The 26,608-nt window shown below is 53.8% G+C and overlaps 1 protein-coding gene across 3 annotated transcripts; it reads right to left on the bottom strand.

Annotated features, from left to right (window-relative positions):
- Nucleotides 1–1,066: 1,066 nt before the first annotated feature.
- Nucleotides 1,067–24,997, bottom strand: si:rp71-17i16.5 (phosphatidylinositol 4,5-bisphosphate 3-kinase catalytic subunit gamma isoform). 3 transcript variants are annotated; one of them, XM_059649710.1, is made up of 11 exons: nucleotides 24,890–24,997; nucleotides 21,080–23,223; nucleotides 16,110–16,175; nucleotides 15,069–15,294; nucleotides 11,962–12,056; nucleotides 10,687–10,833; nucleotides 8,440–8,530; nucleotides 6,821–6,951; nucleotides 4,579–4,690; nucleotides 3,450–3,607; nucleotides 1,067–2,771 (listed from the first exon to the last, which is right to left on the bottom strand). In XM_059649710.1, exons 2-11 carry the CDS (start codon nucleotides 23,030–23,032, stop codon nucleotides 2,508–2,510), a joined length of 3,243 nt encoding a protein of 1,080 aa, XP_059505693.1. In that variant the 5' UTR covers nucleotides 23,033–23,223; nucleotides 24,890–24,997; the 3' UTR covers nucleotides 1,067–2,507. The 3 variants fall into 3 exon arrangements, with proteins under 3 accessions (XP_059505693.1, XP_059505692.1, XP_059505694.1); XM_059649709.1 differs by having other exon boundaries at nucleotides 21,080–23,050; XM_059649711.1 differs by having other exon boundaries at nucleotides 15,069–15,201; nucleotides 21,080–23,050.
- Nucleotides 24,998–26,608: the final 1,611 nt, after the last annotated feature.

The raw sequence follows: 26,608 nt of genomic DNA, 5'->3' as shown, positions 1-26,608 counted from the left end.
TATCCACAACTCCACTGACCTTAGTGTCGCATGCAAATTTACTAACCCATCCTCTACGCCCTCATCCAGGTCATTTATAAAAATGACAAACAGCAGTGGACCCAACACCGACCCTTGCAGTACACCACTAGTAACTGGTCTCCAGGATGAACATTTCCCATCAACTACCACCCTCTGTCTTCTTTCAGCAAGCCAATTTCCGATCCAAACTGTTATATCTCCCACAATTCCATTCCTCCACATTTTGTACAATAGCCTATTGTGGGGAACCTTATCGAACGCCTTGCTGAAATCCATATACACCACATCAACTGGTTTACTCTCATCTACCTGTTTGGTCACCTTCTCAAAGAACTCAATAAGGTTTGTGAGGCACGACCTTCCCTTCACAAAACCGTGCTGACTATCCCTAATCAATTTATTCTTTTCTAGATGATTATAAATCCTATCCCTTATAACCTTTTCCAACACTTTACCAACAACTGAGGTAAGGCTCACTGGTCTATAATTACAGGGTTGTCTCTACTCCCCTTCTTGAACAGGGGAACCACATTTGCTATCTTCCAGTCATCTGGCACTATTCCTGTAGACAGTGACGAGTTAAAGATCAAAATGAAATGAACAAGTTTGCAAGGCCACCGGGAAAGGGTGGGAGAATCGCTCCCACAGACAGCTAGCACAGAGACAATGGGCCAAATGGCCTTCATCTGTGCTGTGGCTATTCCCTGATTCCACAAATTTAAGTCAGAATGAGCTGGGCTTGGCAGTACAGCGTATAACACAACACTGAGGAATGTGGTCATTGTGAGACAGTCAGACCTCAGGGTGACAGAGACAGACTGGTGATGTGGGCAGACCTGAGGTAGGGTACGGTTTAACTGAGGGGAATGCCAGGGTGATATGTTTAGAAAGGAAAAGGAGGAAAAAGGCTGAATAACAAATTGAAAAATCTACAGCGACTGGAGAGCCCTGGCCTGCGTTTGTGTCTGAGCTTTACAAGTGGTAGAGTAGGCTGAAGATCTGTTAAAAAGTAAACAAAGCGACATCAAGTACAGAATCTAGGAGATTATACCAAATTCTGTTGAACTTTATTAGATTGCCTTAGAGATAGAGGACTGGAATGCAAAATCCAGCCAGCTAGGGCAGTAGGCCATTGGGCCCATCATGACTGATCACAGTGTTCAAATCCCAGATGGATTAGAGTAAAATAAGGAGGCACTGTTTTCGATGGAAGGATGGTCATTAACTCAGGACAATAAAGATCGATGGTGAAAACAGACAGAGGTGAGGGGAAGGAGATAATGGGAACTGCAGAAGCTGGAGAATCCGAGATAACAAAGTGTGGAGCTGGATGAACACAGCAGGCCCAGCAGCATCTCAGGAGCACAAAAGCTGACGTTTTGGGCCTAGACCCTTCATCAGAGAGGGGGATGGGATGAGGGTTCTGGAATAAATAGGGAGAGAGGGGGAGGCGGACCGAAGATGGAGAGAAAAGAAGATAGGTGGAGAGAGTATAGGTGGGGAGGTAGGGAGGGGATAGGTCAGTCCAGGGAAGACGGACAGGCCAAGGAGGTGGGATGAGGTTAGTAGGTAGGAAATGGAGGTGCGGCTTGGGGTGGGAGGAAGGGATGGGTGAGAGGAAGAACAGTTTAGGGAGGTGGAGACAGGCTGGGCTGGTTTTGGGATGCAGTGGGTGGAGGGTAAGAGCTGGGCTGGTTGTGTGATGCAGTGGGGGAAGGGGACAAACTGGGCTGGTTTTGGGATGCATTGGGGGAAGGGGAGATTTTGAAGCTTGTGAAGTCCACGTTGATACCATTGGGCTTCAGGGTTCCCAAGCGGAATATGAGTTGCTGTTCCTGCAACCTTCGGGTAGCATCATTGTGGCACTGCAGGAGGCCCATGATGGACATGTTGTCTAAAGAATGGGAGGGGGAGTAACACAGTGGGTTACAGCGATGGGATTGTGGAGTGTGGAGCCTGTCAATGAGACCAGTGTAAGCAGGCCAGCAGGAACTCCGAATTGACAACTGGGCCGATTAGATGAATGCAGAGGCTCTTGGGGGAAAAAGCAGGGGAGTGTGACTAACTGGAGAGACAGAATAGGGCCGAATGGGCTCTTTCTATGTGGCAAGAGTCTGTAAAGCTGTCAGATATTAAAGGAAGAAGTCGATAATAACCTTGAAGTGACATAGCTGAGGAAAATACACTACAATCGGCTGGTGGTGGTGGGGGTGGGGGGTGTTCACAGAAATGGGGATGGGGCGGTAACAGAGATGGGCCTGGGATGAGGCGGGAAGGGGGCGTTGGGGAAGAACGTGTTGCCATGGCGAGAGGCATTGAGTGGACATTCTCTGCCTACGAGGGACAGAAGCTGAGGCATTGAATGATTTCAAAAGATACAGATGAGTGGAACCAAGTGGCAGAGGTTATGGGAGGGGAGAGTGGGGGAAATGGGGTCGGCCTGATCATTCCAGAGAGCGGGAGCACGGAGCCAGAACGTTGTGGGCTCAGGTCTGCTTAATCCCCATGAACATATGAATCCACCAATTAGCTTGGACAGTCCAGCCCAGGTTCTCACACGTGTTGATCTGGCTCAGGAAGTGCTCACTTGCTGTCTTCTCATCTTTCCCAACAGCCAGAGCCTCCTTCAGGTACTGGATATCCTTCACACAGCTCAGCTCCGGAATTCCCGTCAACATCATCAAGGAGAAGAGGGTCACCAGTAGATTGGAGTGGAGGCGTAGGCTCATGTAGGCCTGAATGCAGATATCCTACAGACACAGAGAGCAAGAGTTCACAGGTTAGCTGCATCGCTCCACACTCCACAATCCCATCGGAATTCTGGAGAAACAGCTCAAGGTGTTGCATGGAAGTGCTCAGTGTCCTGGTACTCTCCCTCTCCAGACTAGATCCATCCAGGACAGACAGTGTTCCCAGCACAGATTGGAGATGGAAACTTGAAGTATCAAAGAAAGGAATACCAGCGATGGGATACCAAAGACAGGAATACCAGAGTCCGGAATACCTGAGATGGGAATACTGGAGTTTGAAATACCAGAGACTGGAGCCCAGAATGCTGGAGATTGGAACACCATAAACTGGAATAGGAGGGATTGGAATACCAGAGACCAGAATCCTCAAAACAGGAATACCAGAGACGAGAATACAATAGGCAGAATGAGGCCAGAGACTGGATTATAAGAGGTTACAATACCAGATTCCAGAATTCCAAATCCAGCACTAAACTGTGTGCTACTCCAGTCTTGGGTTTTTGGAGACCAAATAGGTTGGAACATTGGAATCTGTAATATCAGAGGCTGGGATACTGGAGACTGGAATACCAGAGACTGCAGACCTGGGCAGTGAAATACTACCCTGTATCTACCTCCCAATGGATCATCCACAACATCCTGCCCTCTGTAATTCCCAGACCGCCCCCTGCTCCTCACCTTGAACCTCTGGAAGTAGAGACTGGATCGCCTGTTCACACGGCCCATCACGTACAGGAAGTCGGGGGTCAGGACAAAGGGAACCCTTTCCCGGTTCACTCCCAGAATCCTCTTCGTGTTGCCCAGGATGTGACCAAAGTCAATATGGAATAAATTACCTGGGAACCAGGAAAATGGGAAAATACTGTGATCCACAGCTGTCACTCACTCACCAAAACCAATCAGCAACGGGACTCTGGAGAGAGAGGATGTGATTGGGGCAATACAGGGAGAAGGTTCTGAGGAAGGGTCAGTAGACCTGAAACATTAACTCTGATTTGTCTCCACACATACTGCTGGGCCTGCTGAGATTTCCCAGTAATTTCTGTTTTTGTTTGTGAGGGAGAACGTGGGATTGGGAGATATCGGGAAAATGTGGGATTGGGAGAGGGGATGGAATTGGGAGAAGGGTTGGGATTGGGAGATGTTGGGAGAGGGTGGGATTGGAAGACACAGAGAGAGGTTTGGGTTGGGACAGGGTGGGATGGGGAGATATTGGGAGAGGGGTTGGATTGGGAGAGGGTGGGATTGGGAGATAAGGTAGAGGGCGGGAACATGACCCTGATTGGTCCAAAATGCAGCAGCACCTCCCAGATGGAGATCTAATCAGCACCCCAGCTGAAATCCATCTTCCTCTCCTCAGGGTCCTACCCAAAGATTCAAGCTGGGCCATGGGGTCTGGGGAAGGTGACGGAGGATACCAGGAAACACCTCCTCACACAGAGGGGAAGTATCTGCAACTTGTGAACATAAGGGATTAGTTGAAACTTTTTAAGGCTGAGATGAGATTTGTCACGGATGTGGGCCTTCCTGGAGAAGGAGTGAGGAGGGTAAACAGAGTCAAGGTGGAGAACAGCTGAGGGTGAATGTAACTTAAATGAACAGTCCAGTGATAATACCACTGGGCCGTATGCTCCATTGTGGGTCAACCCACAGCACATGGACTGCAGCGGTTCAAGAAGACAGCTCACCCCCACCTTCTCACGGGGGCAACTAGGGACGGGCAGTAAATGCCATTGAGGTATGGATGGACTCCTCCTGTCCCGATCTGACCCATGCCCCTTTCTGATACACTGGGCAGACGATATACCTTGCTCTGTTATCATGATGTTGTCATTGTGTCGGTCTCCGATTCCCAGGACGTAGGTAGCCACACAGTATCCAGCACAAGATGTCACAAACGTTTCCATCGCTTGGTAATACTGGGGAGCACAGAACGCGCGACACACTGAGACACACAACAAGACTTTGTGATTGATAACCAAGGGCCGATAAATACCCCTTCCTGAGCCCGGGACCTGCTCACTGTGCCCCAGCTGGATGTTTGGGTCAGCGATGGAGGAACTGGGCCATGGGTGCGAGGACTGCTCAAGGGTCTGTGCACCTCAGCTCTGGGCTTGTGGGACCTATCGGTGCCGCAGACACTTACCCCTATCATCCTGGGTGACAGCCAATGCTGGACTGAGGATCCAAGCGGGATTTAGTCAGGCTGGGCATGGCGGAGTGAATGGCAGATGGGAGTGAGAGGTAGGAGGAATGATGACGCAGACTATTTGGAATAGAGTAGCCTTCACTCAATTGAATGAAGTGAAGTTTTGAATTTTGCCTCTTGGTACCTCCTTAGGTACAGGGTGCCCACGTACAGATACTCCAAGTGTCGGTACTTCGAGAGTTCGAAAAGTCCAGCATGATGATAAAAGTGACCATAAGAACTGAAGCCAACGTGAGTCTGTGCCCACCAACCCCACAGCACACAGCCATGCTGCCTGCATGTGTCGACCCCCATCCACGACTCACTCTACTGCCGCTCCTTACTCCCCCACTCTGCCAACGCACCAGTAATCAGCTCAGCTCGCTCCCCAGCCCCGTGCCAGACACGTTTCCCTCCTCTGCCTGGTTCCAACACCCCACACCCAGTGCCAGCTCCCCCTGCCCCCAGTGCCAGCTCCCCTGCCCCCAGTGCCAGCTCCTACTGCCCAGTGCCAGCTGCCCTCACCCAGTGCCAGCTCCCCCGCCCCCAGTGCCAGCTCACCCACTCAGTGCCAGCTCCCCCAGCCCACAGTGCCAGCTCCCACTGCCCAGTCCCAGTTCCCCCGGCCCCAGTGCCAGCTCTGCCCGCTCAGTGCCAGCTCCCTCTGCCCCCCCCAGTGCCAGCTCCTCCATCCATTGCGAGCTCACCCCACTCAGTGCCAGCTCCCCGTGCCCAGTGCCAGCTCTCCCCGCTTGGTGCTAACTCCCCCTGCTCAGTGCCAGCTCCCCGCTCCCAGTGTCAGTTCTCCCTACTCAGTGCCAGCTCTCCCTGCCTGGTGCCAGATCCCCCTGCCAGTGACAGCTCTCCCTGCCCAGTGCCAGCTCCCCCTGCCAGTGCCAGCTCTCCCTGCCCAGTGCCAGCTCCCCCTGCCCACTGCCAGCTCCCCCTGCCCAGTGCCAGCTCCCCCTGCCCACTGCCAGCTCTCCCTACTCAGTACCAGCTTTCCCTGCCCAGTGCCAGCTCCCCCTGCCCAGTGCCAGCTCCCCCCACTTGGTGCCAGCTCCCCCACTTGGTGCCAGCTCCCCCTGCCCAGTGCCAGCTCCTCCATACAGTGCCAGCTCTCCCTGCCCCCAGTGCCAGCTCCCACTTTCTGGTGCCAGCTTCCCCTCCCCAGTACCAGATCCTCCTGCCCCCAGTACCAGCTCCTCCTGCCCCCAGTGCCAGCTCCTCCATACAGTGCCAGCTCCTCCGTACAGTGCCAGCTCCCCCTGCCTGGTGCCAGCTCTTCTGTACATTGCAGGCTGCCCCTGTTCAGTGTCAGCTCTCCCTGCCCCCAGTACCAGCTCCCCCCACCCAGTGCCAGCTCACCCCCCCGCTCAGTGCCAGCTCGGCCTGAGTTGGTTGGGGGAGGGACCGGGAGGGGGGTGTGCATGGAGATCCCAGAGGGTTGTGGGACTGGATGGCAGTGGTCGGGGGTGGGGGGAAGGGGTAATGAGCGATTTGAAAATGAGGATAACATTTAAAATCACGAGGGCCACTTGACTGCGAGATCAGTGAGGTCGGGGGGGGGCGCGGTGGTGTACATTAGGGTGTGGACAGCAGTAGTCACGGGTTGGATCGTGGTGTAGGGGACTGCAATTATGTCAGAATACTTAGCTTTGGGGGAATAAGTAAGTCACAGCAGGTCATTTCAGCACCAGGCAGGGGTCAGGTCAAAGTGAGGTTCCTGAGGTCGGGTGTGGGGGGTGCGCAGAGATGAACGGTCTTGTTGATAGTGAAGATGAGCTTGTTAACCCAGCTCGGGATCCTATCCAGCAGAAACGTTCCAAAACACAAAGAGTTCAACTCGACAGAAACTAACCGATTCCTCGACCTGCAGTCTGCATTTCATCCAATCATACAGTGCGTCGTTTTTAAATGCTCCCGTGTTGCCGCCCTTGCTTCTCTGCACAGTTGCTATTGTCACTGCATCCCTGACGATCTCAATCATCCCTGTGGGATTGTACAAGGAACAGCAATGTTACAGCAGGAAGGGACATTTCTGTATCACCCCCACTGACTCAGATGGCCCAGAATCCTCTACAGATAATACTACACATTGATTTATTCATTTATAAGTCCTGAGCATCACTAGCTGGGCCCAGCATTCATTGCCCCGTCCTTAGTCGCCCCTTGAGAAGGTGGGGGTGAGCTGCCTTCTTGACCCGCTGCAGCCCATGTGCTGTGGGTTGACCCACAATGTCCCTTAGGGAGGGAATTCCAGCATTTTGACCCAGTGACACTGAAGGAACAGGGATATATTTCCAAGTCAGGATGGTGAGGGGCTCGGAGGGGAACTTGCAGGGGGTGGTGTTCCCATGGATCTGCTGCCCTTGTCCTTCCCGGTGGGTCGTGGGTTTGGAAGGTGCTGCCTGAGGATCTTTGGTGACTTTCTGCAGGGCATCTTGTAGATGGTACACACTGCTGCGACTGCGCGTCGATGGAGGGACAGAGAGAGAGAGTTCGACCGGAAGAGTGTGGATGGAGAGAAAGGAAACAAAAGACTGAGAGAGAGAAAAATAAAGTGTGAGAGTGAGACAGAGAAATGTGTGTGAGAGATGGGAGGAGTGAGAAAAAATCACAGGGCAAACAGAATCAAAGGAAGTCAGAGAGAGGTGGGGTGATAGAAACAGAAAGAGATAGAGATAGGGAGAGAGAAAGAATTAAAGAGAGAGAAGCAGGGAGTGTCAGGTCAGGAGATAGAGATTGAGGCAGCGTGGGTGCTAGAGTAACAATATCGAACAGAGAGATAAGAAGAGAGAGAGACAGGGGGTGAAAGGTTGAGAGAGACAGAGAAGGGGAGAGATACATAAATATTTATATATGGAAGGAGAGTGGGGTAGTAGAGAGGAAGAGACAGAGAGAGAGAGAGAAATAGGGAAGAGATAGAAATAGAGAGGTAGAGGAGTGGGGAATGTCAGGTTAGGAGAGAGACAGAGAGAGAGAGAGATAGAGGCAGAGAGAGGGACAGGGAGAGAGAAAGAGAGAGAGAGAGAATGACAGAGAGAGAGGGAGAGAGACAGAGACAGAGAGAGAGGGAGAGAGAGGGGCAGAGACAGAGACAGACAGAGACAGAGAGAGACAGCGAGAGGGAGGGAGAGGGACAGAGCGAGAGAGAGAGACAGAGAGAGACAGAGACAGAGAAAGAGAGAGAGAGAGAGACAGAGAGAGACAGAGACAGGGAGAGACAGAGAGAGGCAGGGAGAGAGAGACAGAGACAGAGAGAGGGAGAGAGAGACAGAGACAGAGAGAGAGAGAGAGAGAGAGAGGAGAGAGACAGTGAGAGAGACAGAGGCAGAGAGAGACAGAGAGAGGGAGGGGGGGAGAGAGAGAGAGAGAGAGAGAGAGAGACAGAGACAGAGAGAGGGAGAGAGAGAGAGAGAGAGAGGAGAGAGACAGTGAGAGAGCGTGATGGAGGGGTTTGGAGATCGGCAGTTGTACCCATGTTATATCCAGTGGCGATGCATCCATATGGCATCAGGTTCAGATCGAGTGCGTTTTTCTGCCAAATAGAATCCATGATCACCAGAGTCTGTGGTAGAGAGGAATCCGGGAATTAGAACGGCACGGGGACTGACAGCTGCTCACTACCTGAGCGAAGCCCCATAGATCGTCCCTCAGGGCACAGCAATCCCACCGATTTCCCTCAGTATTACTGAGTGAGGCAGGGGCTGGAGAGCAGTGCTCCATCAAATCCGAACCCTGATATGCAGACCCAACCTTGGATATGCAGTCCTGCATCCTGATACATGGCCCTGCATCCTGATACCCAGCCCTGAATCCTGATACACGGCCCTGCATCCTGATACACGGCCCTGAATCCTGATAAACGGCCCTGCATCCTGATACACGGCCCTGAATCCTGATAAATGGCCCTGCATCCTGATACACGGCCGTGCATCCTGAAACACGGCCCTGCATCCTGGTACACGGCCGTGCATCCTGATACACGGCCCTGCATCCTGATACACGGCCCTGAATCCTGATACACGGCCCTGAGTCTTGATACACGGCCCTGCATCCTGATACTCGACCCTGAATCCTGATACACGGCCCTGAACCCTGATACACAGCCCTGCATCCTGATACACGGCCCTGAATCCTGATACATGGCCCTGCATCCTGATACACAGCCCTGCATCTTGATATACGGCCCTGAATCCTGATACTCGGCCCTGCATCCTGATACACGGCCCTGAATCCTGATACACGGCCCTGAATCCTGATACTCGGCCCTGCATCCTGATACACGGCCCTGAATCCTGATACACGGCCCTGAATCCTGATACACGGCCCTGAATCCTGATACACGGCCCTGAATCCTGATACACAGCCCTGAATCCTGATACATGGCCCTGAATCCTGATACACCGGCCCTGCATCTTGATATATGGCCCTGAATCCTGATACTCGGCCCTGCATCCTGATATACAGCCCTGAACCCTGATACACGGACCTGGACCCTGATAGATAACCCTGCACCCTGATACATAGTCCTGAACCCCAATACAGAGCCCTGACCCCCGTTATACAGGCCCGAACCCCGATACACAGATCTGATCCCTGTTATGCAGCGCCGAGCCCCAATACACAGCCCCAATCCCTGTTATACAGCCCCGAACCCCGATACACATCTCCGAACCCCAATACACAGCCCTGAACCCCAATACATGGCCCCAATCCCTGTTATACAGCCCCAAACCCTGATACACAGTTCCGATCCCCGTTATATAGCCCCGAGCCCCAATACACAGCCCCGGTCCCTGATATACAGCCCTGAACCCCAATACAAAGCCAAAATCCCCGTTATACTGCACTAAGCTCCAATACACAGCTCTGAGCCCCGATACAGAGCCCCGAGCCCCGATACACAGCCCCGAGCCCCGATACACAGCCCTGGTCCCCGATGCCTGGTGATGGGAGATTGTGTTTATTGTCTGGTGCTGCCCTCTGCTGGTGTTTGCCACAGGGTTACACAGAGCTGGACAAATCCACTCAATTCTCCATGAAATCGCAACGAGAACCATTCATTGTCCTCCTGACCCTGCCCCGTCCACAATTAGACTCACAGTCAGAGGGTCGGTGAGCAGGCCCCATGCCAAACGTTGGGTTGGGAGCTCAGGGTGGGCCAGGTATAAGTGTTGACTCTGGGATGATCAGGAGGTTGCTGTGGTGATAGTAAGACTATGAGACCAAAAGCCATAGGAGCAGAAATTAGGCCATTCAGCCCATTGAGTCTGCATCACTGTTCAATCATGGCTGATAAGTTCCTCAACCCCATTCTCCCTCTCTCACCCCGTAACCCTTGATCCCCTTGATAATCAAGAACCTATCTATCTCTGTCTTAAATGTACTCAATGACCCGGCCTCCACACCCTTCTGTGGCAGTGAATTCCATAGACACACCACTCTCTGGCTGAAGAAGTTTCTCCTTATCTCCGTTCTGAAAAGTCTTCCCTTTACTCTAAGGCTGTGCCCTCGGGTCCTAGTCTCTCCTACCAGTGGAAGCATCTTCCCAACATCTACTCTGTCCAGGCCATTCTGTAAGTTTCAATTAGATCCCCCTCATCCTCCTAGACTCCAATGAGTACAGTCCCAGAGTTAAACTTGGACTTTGCCAGGATTTGAACCTGGGAACCTCTCACACTCAAAGCAAGAGTCATACCCCCAGACCAACAAGCACAATACCTGAATAATGAGCATGTCCTGCCGAAGGTCATCACCATGTTTGAAGATGATTCCAATGGGTTGGCACGGAGACCCATCAGGGCTCTCGCAGGAGAACTCCAGCCACAGCGGCTTCTTCTTGGAGGCCATGATCTTACAGCGATCGATCTATCGCAGGACAACAGCAACACTGCATTTATATGGTGCCTTGGGCAGTGAAAACCCCATTAACGTACCACCACCAACCACCGCACCCCGCCCCAACCCCGAGGTAATTCACTGGAAAGGCTATGTTACAAAACCTCATGCCCAGCCGCGGAGTGAGGTGCCAGAAAAGGTGACTGCATGCCTGGTCCGAGAAGTTGGTTTTAAACGAGTCACAGAGAGAGAGAGTGAGAGGAGAGAGAGTGAGAGGAGAGAGAGGAGAGAGAGCGAGAGGAGAGAGAGAGAGAGAGGAGAGAGAGCGAGAGGAGAGAGACCGAGAGGGGAGAGAGAGAGAGAGAGAGAGAGAGAGGAGAGAGAGTGAGAGGAGAGAGAGCGAGAGGAGAGAGACCGAGAGGAGAAAGAGAGAGAGAGAGAGAGAGAGAGAGAGAGAGGAGAGAGAGTGAGAGGAGAGAGAGAGGAGAGAGAGTGAGAGGAGAGAGAGGAGAGAGAGCGAGAGGAGAGAGATAGAGAGGAGAGAGAGAGAGAGAGAGAGCGAGAGGAGAGAGAGTGAGAGGAGAGAGAGAGAGAGAGAGCGAGAGGAGAGAGTGAGAGGAGAGAGAGAGAGAGGGTGAGAGGAGAGAGGGCGAGAGGCAGAGACAAAATGAGAGGAAGGGAGAGAGGAGTGAGAGAGATGGAGAGAAGGCGAGGGAGAGGATGAGAGAAAAAAAGAGAAAGAGATGGAGAGTGAAATAGAGAGACAGAAGGAGACAGACAGGGAGAGCTGATGGCGTGGCTAATGAAACAGGGACAGATATTCAGGGAGGCTGGAATTTGGGGAATGTGGAGAATTTAGAGGCTTCAGGGGTTGGGGGGAGACACAGAGGAATTACATTCTGGTGGGGCTTCAACACACTGAGGGAGAAATCAACATCTCAGTGAGAATTGCAAAAGGATGTGGAGAGGCTTCACAGTCCAGGGCCAGAATGGGCTCAGTCAGTGACCAGGCCAGGGGGAGGAGCGAGCCTGGGGGGGTAGGGGGGGAGAGGGTTTGCGGGAAAATATGGCTGACAGAATGATGAGGGCAATTCCCATGGGATCTGGATGAGATAACCGGCTGTGAGTCACTGTTATGCAATGAGAGTGTGCCCTCACCAGGATGGTGCCAGCCCTGATACGGGGATCATACGGAGTCAGGAAGTCCTGCGGCAGGTCGGCATTCCTCAGCATCTCCTGAACCATGCTGGCAGCTGTGTGTGGAAAGGACACACATATTTCACTCGCAGTTCCACACTGTTCCCGAGATCAGCACCGATACAGGGCCAGGCCCCACTACACCATAAACAGGGCCACAACTCTACCTCAATCCCCACATCAACAGTCACAGCTGGGCAGTGCTGAGGGAGCGCCACACTGTCGGAGGGTCAGTGCTGAGGGAGCGCCGCACTGTCGGAGGGTCAGTGCTGAGGGAGTGTGGCACTGTCGGAGGGTCAGTGCTGAGGGAGGGCCGCACTGTCAGAGGGTCAGCACTGAGGGAGTGCCGCACTGTCGGAGGGTCAGTGCTGAGGGAGTGCCGCACTGTCGGAGGGTCAGTACTGAGGGAGTGTCGCACTGTCGGAGGGTCAGTGCTGAGGGAGTGCCGCACTGTCGGAGGGTCAGTGCTGAGGGAGCGCCGCACTGTCGGAGGGTCAGTGCTGAGGGAGCGCCGCACTGTCGGAGGGTCAGTGCTGAGGGAGTGCCGCACTGTCGGAGGGTCAGTGCTGAGGGAGCGCCGCACTGTCGGAGGGTCAGTGCTGAGGCAGTGCCGCACTGTCGGAGGGTCAGTGCTGAGGGAGCGCCGCACTGTCGGAGGGTCAGTGCTGAGTGAGCGCCGCACTGTCGGAGGGTCAGTGCTGAGTGAGCGCCGCACTGTCGGAGGGTCAGTGCTGAGGGAGCGCCGCACTGTCGGAGGGTCAGTGCTGAGTGAGCGCCGCACTGTCGGAGGGTCAGTGCTGAGGGAGCGCCGCACTGTCAGAGGGTCAGCACTGAGGGAGCGCCGCACTGTCGGAGGGTCAGTGCTGAGGGAGTGCCGCACTGTCGGAGGGTCAGTACTGAGGGAGCGCCGCACTGTCGGAGGGTCAGTGCTGAGGGAGTGCCGCACTGTCGGAGGGTCAGTACTGAGGGAGCGCCGCACTGTCGGAGGGTCAGTACTGAGGGAGTGCCGCACTGTCTCCACCTCCCCACCTACACTCACCTTTACTGGCTCCATCCCCGCCTCTTTAACTTGTCTGTCTCCTCTCTACCTATCTTCTTTACTCTCCATCTCCTGTCCGCCTCCCCCTCTCTCCCTATTTATTCCAGTTCCCTCTCCTCCTCCCCCTCTCTGATGAAGGGTCTGGGCCCAAAAGGTCAGCTTTCCTGCTCCTGAGATGCTGCTTGGCCTGCTGTGTCCATCCAGCTCCACACCTTGTTATCTCTTTATCCCTAGCTCCTTTGTTTTATTGCTCCCCTGTTGGACAACCGCTCCACCCAGTTAGTCATGGCTCTCATTAACTCCAGCCGTCTGGATTGCCATGATCTTTTGTGGGCATAACAGGCCCACAGCAGGTACCACCTCCCTGGTCCTACTCATCCCTGGAACATCTGGATAACAAGGATGCCGATATCAGACTTTCCCATTTATTGCCTTTAAGTCCACCTTCAACACCATAATTCCAAACAAACTCATCTCCAAACTCCGAGACCTAGGTCTCGGCTTCCCGCTCTGTAACTGGATCCTTGACTTCCTGATCCCATGGACCACAGTCAGTAGGGATATAGTAACAACACGTTCTCCCCAATAATCCTCAACACCAGAGCCCTGCAAGGCTGAGCGCTCAGCCCCTACTATATTCCTGATTCTCTCCCCACCGTGGGGCCAGATTCTCTCCCAACTCCATTTACACGTTTGCTATAATGGGTCAGATCTCAAACAACGACGAGACAGAGTCCAGGAAAGAGACTGACAGCTTCGTGCCATAGAGTAAAGACAACAAGCTCTCCATCCATGCCAGCCAAATGAAGGAGCTGGAGATTGCCTTCAGGAAGCGGTGTGGGGGACATGCCCAGTTCTGTACCAATGGAGCTGAGGTGGAGATGTTCGAGAGCTTCTAGTTCCTGGGAATGACAGTCACTAACAAACCGTCCTGGTCCATCCACGTTGATGCAACAATCGAGAGAACGCACCAACACCTCAACTTCCTCAGGAGGCTAAGGAAATTCAGCAGGTCCACAACACCTCTTACCAATTTTTATAGATGTACCACAGAAAGCATCCCGCCTGGGTGTATCGCAGCTCGGGACAGCAACTGCTCTGCCCAGGACTGTAGGAATCTACAGAGAGCTCTGAGCACAGCCCAGGCCATCACACAAACCAGCCGTCCTTCCACTGACCCCATCAATACCTCCCACTGCCTCGGGAAGGCAGCCAACATCAAAGACTGCTCCCACCCCAGTTATACTCTCTTCCAGCCTCTCCCATTGGGCAGAAGGTGCAAACATTTGTGTACACGTATAAAGGGATTTAAGAACAGCTTCTTCCCCGCTGTTATTAGACTTATGCATGGGCTGTTCGAGTTTTAAACTTAGTGTTGATTTTGCTCTTTGCACACCTTCCCTACAGCCGTAATGTTGTAGTCCCCACTCTGCTCTATTGCACTTTGTACGGTAGGGTTAACCTGTACTGCACATGAAACAAAACCCTTCCCTGTACATAGAGACATGTGGCAATAATAAACCAAACCAAGTCGAGGTTTGTTTGTCACCCCTGCCCCTTCGTCAGAATGTCTCGTGGGGCCTTTCCTGGTTCCCCCTCCCTGAGGGAGATGGTGGGTCTCGCTGGAGAATTTTGACAGCTACAACACATCCTGGATTTGCTCACTAATCTCCCGGAGCTCAGAATAACAGGGTGGGATGATATTCGGGCATCTCCTCAGATGGGCACGAGGCCTTTGGAAATAATTACTCTGGGGCCTGCTCCACTGCATGTGACTGGGGCCTATTAAGCCTTTCCCACTAGGCCTCACTGAGTTGGGGCTGGGCTAATCCCCTCACAGACCCCACCTTGACTATACTCCATGCACCCATCCCATCCACACTCTTCAGCCCGCCCAACACATCTCCCCTGCCCGAATCTCATAGCAACCCTACTCTCAAGTGAAGCACCTCCCCTGCTTCCCAGGATCATGACAGTGCCACAAGGAACCCAGCTTCAATCCTCTGATATTTTTGAAATGGTGGCTCACCATTAGGTGGAAGGTCACTCTTTTCTGGAATGATCTTCTTGATCTCAGTGGCCACTTGGCTCAGGGCTTCGACCAGCTGGACCTGTTTACGGAATCCCTCGATTACTGCCGACCCACAGCCCATCAGGTAGGCCTCAAGAATCAAACCGAACCGGTCACGGAAAAAAGGAGAGGATGTCAGCTCACTGCGCACGAACCAGAAGAAGAAATGGCCAATCCTCTTACTCTGGGGAAATGAAGGGGATTCAAGCAGCAGAGAAAAAAGCCACCACAGCTCACACCGTCCCAACGACATGCAATGTCACAGCAGAGAATAACTTACCTCGACAAGGACATGGGGTCAAGTCACACAGCAGTGACTGGGTCAGTGCTGAGGGAGTGCCGCACTGTCGGAGGGTCAGTGCTGAGGGAATGCCGCACTGTCAGAGGGTCAGTACTGAGGGAGCGCCGCACTGTCGGAGGGTCAGTGCTGAGGGAGTGCCGCACTGCCAGAGGGTCAGTGCTGAGGGAGCGCCGCACTGCCAGAGGGTCAGTGCTGAGGGAGCGCCGCACTGTCGGAGGGTCAGTGCTGAGGGAGTGCCGCACTGCCAGAGGGTCAGTGCTGAGGGAGCGCCGCACTGCCAGAGGGTCAGTGCTGAGGGAGCGCCGCACTGTCGGAGGGTCAGTACTGAGGGAGTACCGCACTGTTGGAGGGTCAGTGCTGACGGAGTGGGCACTGTCGGAGGGTCAGTACTGAGGGAGTGCCGCACTGTTGGAGGGTCAGTGCTGACGGAGTGGGCACTGTGGGAGGGTCAGTACCGAGGGAGTGCCGCACTGTTGGAGGGTCAGTGCTGACGGAGTGGGCACTGTGGGAGGGTCAGTACCGAGGGAGTGCTGCACTATGGGACTGAAATGTATGTAGTACTTATGTCTAACAGTGTGATTGGATCGAGGGTGGTGTTGGCAGACGGGTTGCCCTGAGGTGGTGGCTCTTGGGTGGGTGTTGGGTGGGGGGTAGGAGTGTGTGGTTTCGTGCTGTAGGGTCCAGTATTGACCACTCACCCTCAGGGCGCGTCGGATGAGGAACCGGGCCAGGGCACTGTCGTGGTATGGTTCGAACTTCAATGCCTGAAGGAGGAGACGAGAAAAAGCTCAGCTCAAAATCCAACGTGATTAATCAACTCGCTTCTGTCCACTCCCCACCCCTAATCTCCACCCCCCCACCACCCAAATCCTGGGGACAACGCCTCAAGCCTCCTTGATCAAGGCTGTGGTCGGATTGTCGCCTGACTCCGAGCTTGCCTTGTTTCCCGAGACAAATCTACTGACCCCCGACTTAAAATTAATTCATGACCCCTCCCTGCAGCGCTCTGTGAGAAACAGGATTCTACAGAAATGGGGAGGTAGGACAAGTTGGACACGGGAGCGTGGGATTTTTTGGAGCGGAGTTTGAGGCATTTCAGGACTATTGGTCACCAAGTCACAAACAGAGAACTGTCCGATCCTTAGCATCGGACAGAGGCCAGGCTTCACCACCTCCTCAGGCCCTGGGGCCCAGTCGCCTTGAGAGAGTGAGTAAGTGGGGAAACATCGGACAGAGGCCAGGCTTCACCACCTCCTCAGGCCCTGGGGCCCAGTCGCCTTGAGAGAGTGAGTAAGTGGGGAAACATCGGACAGAGGCCAGGCTTCACCACCTCCTCAGGCCCTGGGGCCCAGTCGCCTTGAGAGACGTGAGTAAGTGGGGAAACATCGGACAGAGGCCAGGCTTCACCACCTCCTCAGGCCCTGGGGCCCAGTCGCCTCGAGAGACGTGAGTGAGTGGGGAAACATCGGACAGAGGCCAGGCTTCACCACCTCCTCAGGCCCTGGGGCCCAGTCGCCTCGAGAGACGTGAGTGAGTTGGGAAACATCGGACAGAGGCCAGGCTTCACCACCTCCTCAGGCCCTGGGGCCCAGTCGCCTCGAGAGACGTGAGTGAGTGGGGAAACATCGGACAGAGGCCAGGCTTCACCACCTCCTCAGGCCCTGGGGCCCAGTCGCCTCGAGAGACGTGAGTGAGTGGGGAAACATCGGACAGAGGCCAGGCTTCACCACCTCCTCAGGCCCTGGGGCCCAGTCGCCTCGAGAGACGTGAGTGAGTGGGGAAACATCGGACAGAGGCCAGGCTTCACCACCTCCTCAGGCCCTGGGGCCCAGTCGCCTCGAGAGACGTGAGTGAGTGGGGAAACATCGGACAGAGGCCAGGCTTCACCACCTCCTCAGGCCCTGGGGCCCAGTCGCCTCGAGAGACGTGAGTGAGTGGGGAAACATCGGACAGAGGCCAGCCTTCACCACCTCCTCAGGCCCTGGGGCCCAGTCGCCTCGAGAGACGTGAGTGAGTTGGGAAACATCGGACAGAGGCCAGGCTTCACCACCTCCTCAGGCCCTGGGGCCCAGTCGCCTCGAGAGACGTGAGTGAGTGGGGAAACATCGGACAGAGGCCAGGCTTCACCACCTCCTCAGGCCCTGGGGCCCAGTCGCCTCGAGAGACGTGAGTGAGTGGGGAAACATCGGACAGAGGCCAGGCTTCACCACCTCCTCAGGCCCTGGGGCCCAGTCGCCTCGAGAGACGTGAGTGAGTTGGGAAACATCGGACAGAGGCCAGGCTTCACCACCTCCTCAGGCCCTGGGGCCCAGTCGCCTCGAGAGACGTGAGTGAGTGGGGAAACATCGGACAGAGGCCAGGCTTCACCACCTCCTCAGGCCCTGGGGCCCAGTCGCCTCGAGAGACGTGAGTGAGTGGGGAAACATCGGACAGAGGCCAGGCTTCACCACCTCCTCAGGCCCTGGGGCCCAGTCGCCTCGAGAGACGTGAGTGAGTGGGGAAACATCGGACAGAGGCCAGGCTTCACCACCTCCTCAGGCCCTGGGGCCCAGTCGCCTCGAGAGACGTGAGTGAGTGGGGAAACATCGGACAGAGGCCAGGCTTCACCACCTCCTCAGGCCCTGGGGCCCACTCGCCTCGAGAGACGTGAGTGAGTGGGGAAACATCGGACAGAGGCCAGGCTTCACCACCTCCTCAGGCCCTGGGGCCCAGTCGCCTCGAGAGACGTGAGTGAGTGGGGAAACATCGGACAGAGGCCAGGCTTCACCACCTCCTCAGGCCCTGGGGCCCAGTCGCCTCGAGAGACGTGAGTGAGTGGGGAAACATCGGACAGAGGCCAGGCTTCACCACCTCCTCAGGCCCTGGGGCCCAGTCGCCTCGAGAGACGTGAGTGAGTGGGGAAACATCGGACAGAGGCCAGCCTTCACCACCTCCTCAGGCCCTGGGGCCCAGTCGCCTCGAGAGAGTGAGTGAGTGGGGAAACATCGGACAGAGGCCAGGCTTCACCACCTCCTCAGGCCCTGGGGCCCAGTCGCCTCGAGAGAGTGAGTGAGTGGGGAAACATCGGACAGAGGCCAGGCTTCACCACCTCCTCAGGCCCTGGGGCCCAGTCGCCTCGAGAGAGTGAGTGAGTGGGGAAACATCGGACAGAGGCCAGGCTTCACCACCTCCTCAGGCCCTGGGGCCCAGTCGCCTCGAGAGACGTGAGTGAGTGGGGAAACATCGGACAGAGGCCAGCCTTCACCACCTCCTCAGGCCCTGGGGCCCAGTCGCCTCGAGAGACGTGAGTGAGTGGGGAAACATCGGAAAGGTAAAGTTGCCGTCACCGTCGTGAACCATCGGGCTGATCTCTCATTAGACAGAGACAGTGGTAGTTTAACCTTAGGGTCACCATACCTCAGGGGAGGGGAAGAAGGTGAGAAGGTTAAAGGTTAACAGCACCCAATTGGATGCTGGTACAGTGACCAAAAACAGGCTAAAGGATAGCCTGGTTGATCATGTCAGTATTGTCTTTAACACAGGGCCTCAGGAGTCAACTCAATTAATTTGGCAACAGTTGACCAAAGGGTTCAGACCTTAAATTCTCAACATTAGAAAATTCTGGAAAAGGGACAAGGGCCCAGGACAGATAGCTCAGTCCAGATGCAGAGTCATTCCGAATTTGGGGACTGTGCTGGAGAATCAGGCACTGTCCCTTTAGCGGTTAATTACAGAGCGATCTCTCTAATGATGCAGCCAACAATGATATGGGCAGCATCTGTGGATTAGTGTGGGAGCCCCGAAGACTGGTTCCCGAGGGCAAGTTATCGATGGGGATGATTAATGCTTAGTGTTTATCCTGTGCATGGCTTGATCAGCTGAGGGCTCCGCAGTCTACCACATGGAGATAAAACTGATAGATTGTGTAACATCATATTACTTAATCTTCATCATTGTGACAGTCTCAGTGTGAGTACCCATGTAGACACTATAGACAGACAGTTAGGGGTGATTATTATGTGGTCATTACATGCTGTAAAGTTGAGGGGTAACAGGAAACATATCTTTAGATTGATGGAGTACAGATTTCTCATTTGACTGTGTGAACACATCTGGGACAGACAGTCAGTGATAATGGGAACTGCAGATGTTGGAGAATCCAAGATAATAAAATGTGAGGCTGGATGAACACAGCAGGCCCAGCAGCATCTCAGGAGCACAAAAGCTTTGTAAAGCAGGGAGCCCCTGTAAATGAAACAGAAGAAGCAAGGTGCAGATTTAATCTTACGGCCAGCTCTTCAATAGCAGCCACATGGAGAGCAGTGGGACCAGCTCACACTGCAGGCTGGGCACAGGGAGGTGTTGCAGCATAGTGATACCTGAGCAATATCAATCAGGAAGCTATTAACCCTGCTGTCTCGCCAGTGTGGGCTCCATTTGTACACACACACGCTGGCTGCCATGGTCATGGTGCAACTGGTGAAAACCTACTGGACAGAAGCTGTTGACAAAGAGGTGAAGGAGCACATCGAGGGAAGCTATGTTTAAGCCTGTCCTCCGGTCTAATCCCACAGGTATATACCTCACGAGTATTGGAGATAACATCCAGTGAATGGGCATCTTACACTCTACAGCAACAAGCCAGACTACTGGCTTTTCTTTAGAATCCACTCATGGGGTATGGGTGTCATTGGTTGGGCCCAGCATTTCTTGCCCATCCCTAGTTGCCCCTTGAGAAGGTGGAGGTGAGCTGCCTTCTTGAACAGCTGCAGTCCATGTGCTGTACGTTGACCCGCAATGACCTTAGGGAGGGAATTCCCAGATTCTGACCCAGTGACAGTGAAGGAGCGGGGATATATTTCCAAGTCAGGATGTTGAGTGGCCTTGGAGGGGAACTTGTGGGGGGTGGTGTTATCCAGGGAGCTTCAGAAGCCAAACTGGGGAAGGTAGCATCTGTTCTGAGGAAGGGTCACCAGACCCGAAGCATTAACTCTGATGTTTCTTTCTTCACAGACGCTGCCAGACCTGTGGAGCTTTTCCAGCAACTTCTGTTTTTTTGGGGGGAAGGGAGTGGTTTGTGTTAGGAGTCCACAGAGACGGGGAGGCTGAGGGGATTTAGTGCAGCATAGAACACAAAGGGGAGGTTGTGAGGCACCGGCCAAGAGCGCATTAGAATAGAAGAGTCTACAATAATGAAGCCATGGATAGGGTTTCAGGAGCCGATCAGTAGGGGGAGGGTGAAGTTGTGTGTTGTTACAGATGTAGATATGGGCAGTTCTGGTAACGGTGCAGATCTAAGGTTAGGAGCTCAGGATCGAGTGTGACATCTTTGGCTCAATCTCAACTGTTGCCATGGAGACGGGTGGGATCAATAGCTAAGGAGTAGATTTTGGAGCAGGAATGAAAGACAGTAGCTTTGCTGTCCTCAATATCCACCTGACCCAGAGAGATGTGGTTCTCTGTGGGTGGCTACATTCAACATTGACGTCAACGTGTGGTTTTGGTCTCTCTAAACAAACAAGGGAGATGGGAGCTGAGGTCAAAGATCAGTCACAATCTTATTGAAGGATGAAGCAGGCTGAACGGCTGAATGGCCTTCCATTGCTCCTGTGTCTTTTGGTTTTATAGTCTTCCTACCATTCCAACCTCATTCCCGAGAACACCCAGAGCCAAGAGAAACTGATATCACCTGGACGAGTTGTAAGAGGTATCTCAACAGATGGCCATTGTCCACCTCTTCCAGTCGCTGTACGGAGAGTGTCCTGACCTTCTCGTCAGCAATGTTGATGCTGAGCAGTTCCAGTGCGATGGCGATATCCAACTCTGGAGGATTCCAGTGGTCAAACAGCCAGTGTACCTCCTCGACTGCTTTCAGATCGCCCCATTTGACAGTGCTGAGAAATGTGGGCAGTGAGAGGCTGTACCGAGCACACTCCTCTGTAAACCGTTTTAGCAAGTCCCTCTGTGAACCGCTCAGGGAACACTGAGTCTTCTCCTGTACCACCTCCTGTTTCACTGGGACCACCTCATCTTCGGGCTGGTCAACCCATGAGGAGCGAGAGCCCCTGCCACTGGGTAAAGCCACTGGGTAGTTATAGGTGTCTAGCAGGATACAGATTGCTGTCGAATTCTCAATGTCTGGGTTGGTCTTGGATGAGAGTTTGTCTACCTCGTGGGTGACAAGATTGTCCTCCTGACATGAATACGCCCACATATGAAGGATGTGCTCACCTTGCTGAAGGAATGACCGGTGATCGATCAGGAGAAGGTTGACAAAAAAGAAAAGCTTGGTCTTCCCTCTGTAAGCATCTCCCTCTTTAACGTTCTGGGATGTGGCCTTTCCATCTCTTGTGGTAGAGGTCTCTTGGCCCAGGCCGTACACAGACAAACTCAACCTCGACCCTTGGGGCAAATTCTTCACTAAAATGTCAAACTCCAGCCAAGTGTTCCATAGAATCTCTTCGGTCAGCGGCATTGGCTGTGAACGGGCCGAAGCAAGGACGTTTGTTGCATGATGCACAGCTCCCTCCACGAATACATTTGGGAGGCTTTTGCTGGGCAGAACGGGAATGTCTAAGCCTATAACCTTGACGCGGAATCGCTGATTGCAATCCCAGAGCGAGAGCATTCGAATCTGCTCAATATCTTTGCCCCTCAGGGTCAGTTGGTCATGGGTGCTGGTGAGCCCTGTACACTGATCAATCAAAGGCCAATCCTCAAACTTCACCTCATCATCTGCAAGGCATGGAGAGGGCACCAGTGCCAGTCGCAATTCTTCTTTATTCTTCAAGCAGCGCCTCACCCAGGTAAAGTCAATGAGTGGCCAGTTTCCTGTGATAAACTCTTCCCTTCCCCAGACCTTTAAGACTAAGTTGTCATGAGCACTGTCCATGAGTAACCCTCTCTCCACCATCTTCTCTCTGCAGAGTCGAACAACCATGTCTGCTGTGTCATAGATCCCCGCCTTCATTTTATGGCTGACAGCGTTGTAGGAGATGGCAACCACCAGCTCTTTGCTGATTTGGCTCTGCAGGGAGCTGGGAAGAGGACAGGTGGCCAGCCAAGGCTCCATCGCATAGTCCCACCCGTTCCGACTGTGCATCTCAGTTTTCCGAGCCGAGCCAAGCTTCCTCCGGGCATAGGCCACCTCACTGTGCTGGTTGGCATCGATGCTTTGTAAGTCGTAGCCAATCAGGTGGGTCAGGCATTTCCACAATTCCCCAGCCTCTTTCCTAGCCTTGGCTCGCTGCTTGACGTAAAGCAGACACTTCTTGGATCCCAAACACTTCCAATACTTCACAGAGTCCAGAGTGTGCAGAAGCTGCTGGCCGTCATAAATCTCATACCATGACGCTCCCTTCTTGTACAGGAGCTGGTAGGAGTCTGGGTTGGAAAGTTGATAGACAGAGGGTTTGGCACTGTCCTGGTTCGCCTTCAGCCAGATCATAAACCAGAGGCTCCTCACCGTGCTGTTCATTGGTACGTCCACAGTGATCACCTCATTACCATCCTCATCAGGCCTCTGTGTGGGCAGCATGACCACAAACTGCATCATCCCCGAGGCAGTGCTGGGCCCCAAATGGCGGCGACCCGTCTCCCCGACGTCCTTATCGATGGGGCTCGGAGCTCGCTGCGGGTCCATGCCGGGCTCCCACGGTGGCTAAAACAATCCGTGAAAAAAACATAACACTCTGTCCCCCGTTTTAATGCAGCAGAATCTCTCCTTCCACTATCAGAGCAGGAAGAGTTCAACCATCAAATCCCGGGGCTGGGACAGCGCGGGGTGAGAGACAGAGTAAAACTCCCTCTACACTGTCACCCCATCAAACACTCCTAGGACAGGGACAGCACGGGGTTAGACACAGAGTAAAGCTCCCTCTACACTGACCCCCATCCAACACCCCAAGGACAGGGACAGCACAGGGTTAGATACAGAGTAAAGCTCCCTCTACACTGACCCCCATCCAACACCCCAAGGACAGGGACAGCACAGGGTTAGATACAGAGTAAAGCTCCCTCTACACTGTCACCCCATCAAACACTCCTAGGACAGGGACAGCACGGGGTTAGACACAGAGTAAAGCTCCCTCTACACTGACCCCCATCCAACACCCCAAGGACAGGGACAGCACAGGGTTAGATACAGAGTAAAGCTCCCTCTACACTGTCACCCCATCAAACACTCCTAGGACAGGGACAGCACGGGGTTAGACACAGAGTAAAGCTCCCTCTACACTGACCCCCATCCAACACCCCAAGGACAGGGACAGCACAGGGTTAGATACAGAGTAAAGCTCCCTCTACACTGTCACCCCATCAAACACTCCTAGGACAGGGACAGCACGGGGTTAGATACAGAGTAAAGCTCCCTCTACACTGGCCCCCATCCAACACCCCAAGGACAGGGACAGCACAGGGTTAGATACAGAGTAAAGCTCCCTCTACACTGCCACCCCATCAAACACTCCTAGGACAGGGACAGCACGGGGTTAGATACAGAGTAAAGCTCCCTCTACACTGACCCCCATCCAACACCCCAAGGACAGGGACAGCACAGGGTTAGATACAGAGTAAAGCTCCCTCTACACTGACCCCCATCCAACACCCCCAGGACAGGGACAGCACAGGGTTAGATACAGAGTAAAGCTCCCTCTACAGCATACCCATTAAACACCCCCAGGACAGGGGCAGCACGGGGTTAGATACAGAGTAAAGCTTCCTCTACACTGTCACCCCATCAAACACTCCCAGGACAGGGACAGTACGGGGTTAGATACAGAGTATAGCCCTCTCTACACTGTCCCCCATCAAACACTCCCAGGACAGGGGCAGCACGGGGTTAGAGACAGAGTAAAGCTCCCTCTACACTGTCCCCCATCAAACACTCCCAGGACAGGAATAGCATGGGGTTAGATGCAGAGTTAAGCTCTCTCTACACTGTCCCACCACACCCCCCCCCCCCACACCCCCACCAACAAACATTCCCAGGGACAGGGACAGTACAGGGTTAGATACAGAGAAAAGCTGTCTCTACACTGTCCCGACCCCAACCCATAAAACACTCCCAGGACAGGAACAGCACAGGGAAAGAGACAGAGTAAAGCTCCTCTACACTGACCCCCATCAAACGCTCCTAGGACAGGGACAGCACGGGGTTAGATACAGAGTAAAGCTCCCTCCGCACTGTTCCCCATTAAACACTCCCAGGACAGGGACAGCACGGGGTTAGATACAGAGCAAAGCTCCCTCTACACTGTTCCTCACACCCCCCCCAAACAATCACACACCCCCAGCACGGGTTTAATTATTTCAGTGAAACGAAAGCTTAGGGTTTTGGAAGAGAACACTGCTTTGTGAAGAATTGAACTCCCTAGCAACGGATGTAACTCCCACAACCTGATATCCAACTGGTTCCCGTTTTCAAGCAGAATCCAACACAAACGGAATGCGAACTCCTGATCCGAGCATGCGGTGATTGGAGAGTAAGAGAGAAACTCACCAAGTGACAATAGTGCTAGCTGTGTGGCAGCCACGGGGAGCAGGAACTGAGTTGGAACAGTATCCTCTCAGAGCCAGGCTCACCAGCTGAGTGGAACTTGCAGAGATGAGGAATCTGTCAGGTTCTGGGGCGTTAATACCTGCTGCTTCCTCATTCCTAGTTAATCCATTACTAGTTCCACCAGTTCCACAACAAAGCCTGGTTCTCCTCCACTCTGCTCCGGGGGGAATACACCCTGATCCTCCCATGACAGAGACCCTTACCAACATGGACTGAGTTCTCTAGGTAGGGTAGGGACCAATCTGCGATCCCACATCCCGTTAGACCTTGTCCCAGGTCAAGGGTCTGTCTGGCAAAGGAACCCGTGCGCTCTTACCCCTCGTCAGAATGTCACCATATTGAGACCCAGTATCCTGGTCAACATTCTCAGTGCCAGAAGTGAGGAAGCGCCGCACTGTGGGAGGATCAGTGCTGAGGGAGTGCGGCACTGTCGGAGGGTCAGCACTGAGGGAGCGCCGCACTGTCGGAGGGTCAGTGCTGAGGGAGCACCTCACTGTTGGAGGGTCACTGCTCAGGGAGTGCGGCACTGTCGGAGGGTCAGTGCTGAGGGAGTGCCGCACTGTCGGAGGGTCAGTGCTGAGGGAGCGCCGCACTGTCGGATGGTCAGTGCTGAGGGAGCGCCGCGCTGTCGGAGGGTCAGTGCTGAGGGAGCGCCGCACTGTCGGAGGGTCAGTGCTGAGGGAGTGCCGCACTGTCAGAGGGTCAGTACTGAGGGAGTGCGCACTGTCGGAGGGTCAGTGCTGAGGGAGCGCCTCACTGTTGGAGGGTCAGTGCTCAGGGAGTGCGGCACTGTCGGAGGGTCAGTGCTGAGGGAGTGCCGCACTGTCGGAGGGTCAGTGCTGAGGGAGCGCCGCACTGTCGGATGGTCAGTGCTGAGGGAGCGCCGCGCTGTCGGAGGGTCAGTGCTGAGGGAGCGCCGCACTGTCGGAGGGTCAGTGCTGAGGGAGTGCCGCACTGTCAGAGGGTCAGTACTGAGGGAGTGCGGCACTGTCGGAGGGTCAGTACTGAGGGAGCGTCGCACTGTTGTCAGACCGTTAATTTACTAGGAGAGATTTTGTTTCTCGAGAAGTTAGAATGTTATGGGGGTAACTGAGTAAAGATTTCAAGATACTAACAGGAATCAACAGGGCAGATATAGATAAACTCTTTCCACTTGTTGGGGATTCTAGAACTAAGGGCATAGTCTGAAAATTCATGTCAAACCGTTCAGGAAAGATATTAGAAAGCACTTCTACACACAAAAGGTGGGAGATGGCATCATAGAGTTATAGAGTCATAAAGCATGGAAACAGACCCTTTGGTCCAGCTTGTCTATGCTGAGAAATAGCTTCAATTAATCTAGCCCCATCTGCCAGCATTTGGCCCATATCCCTCTCAAGCTTCCTATTCCTATACCCATCCAGGTGCCTTTTAAATGCTGTAATTGTACCAGCCTTCACTTCCTCTGGCAGCTCGTTCCATACACGCACCACCCTCTGTGTGACAAAGTTGCCCCTCAGGTTCCTTTTAAATCTTTCCCCTCTCACTTTTAACCTGTGTCCTCTCGTTTTGTACTCCCCTACCCTGGGGAAAAGACCTTGTCCATGCTCCTCATAATTTTATAAATCTCTATAAGGTCACCCCTCAGCCTCTGACACTCCAGGGAAAATAGCCCCAGAC

This window comes from Stegostoma tigrinum, chromosome 11 (genome assembly GCF_030684315.1).
Source record: "Stegostoma tigrinum isolate sSteTig4 chromosome 11, sSteTig4.hap1, whole genome shotgun sequence".
Classification (NCBI taxonomy): domain Eukaryota; kingdom Metazoa; phylum Chordata; class Chondrichthyes; order Orectolobiformes; family Stegostomatidae; genus Stegostoma; species Stegostoma tigrinum.
Note: the sequence above shows the minus strand (reverse complement) of the source record. Positions and strands in the feature narration are given on the sequence as shown.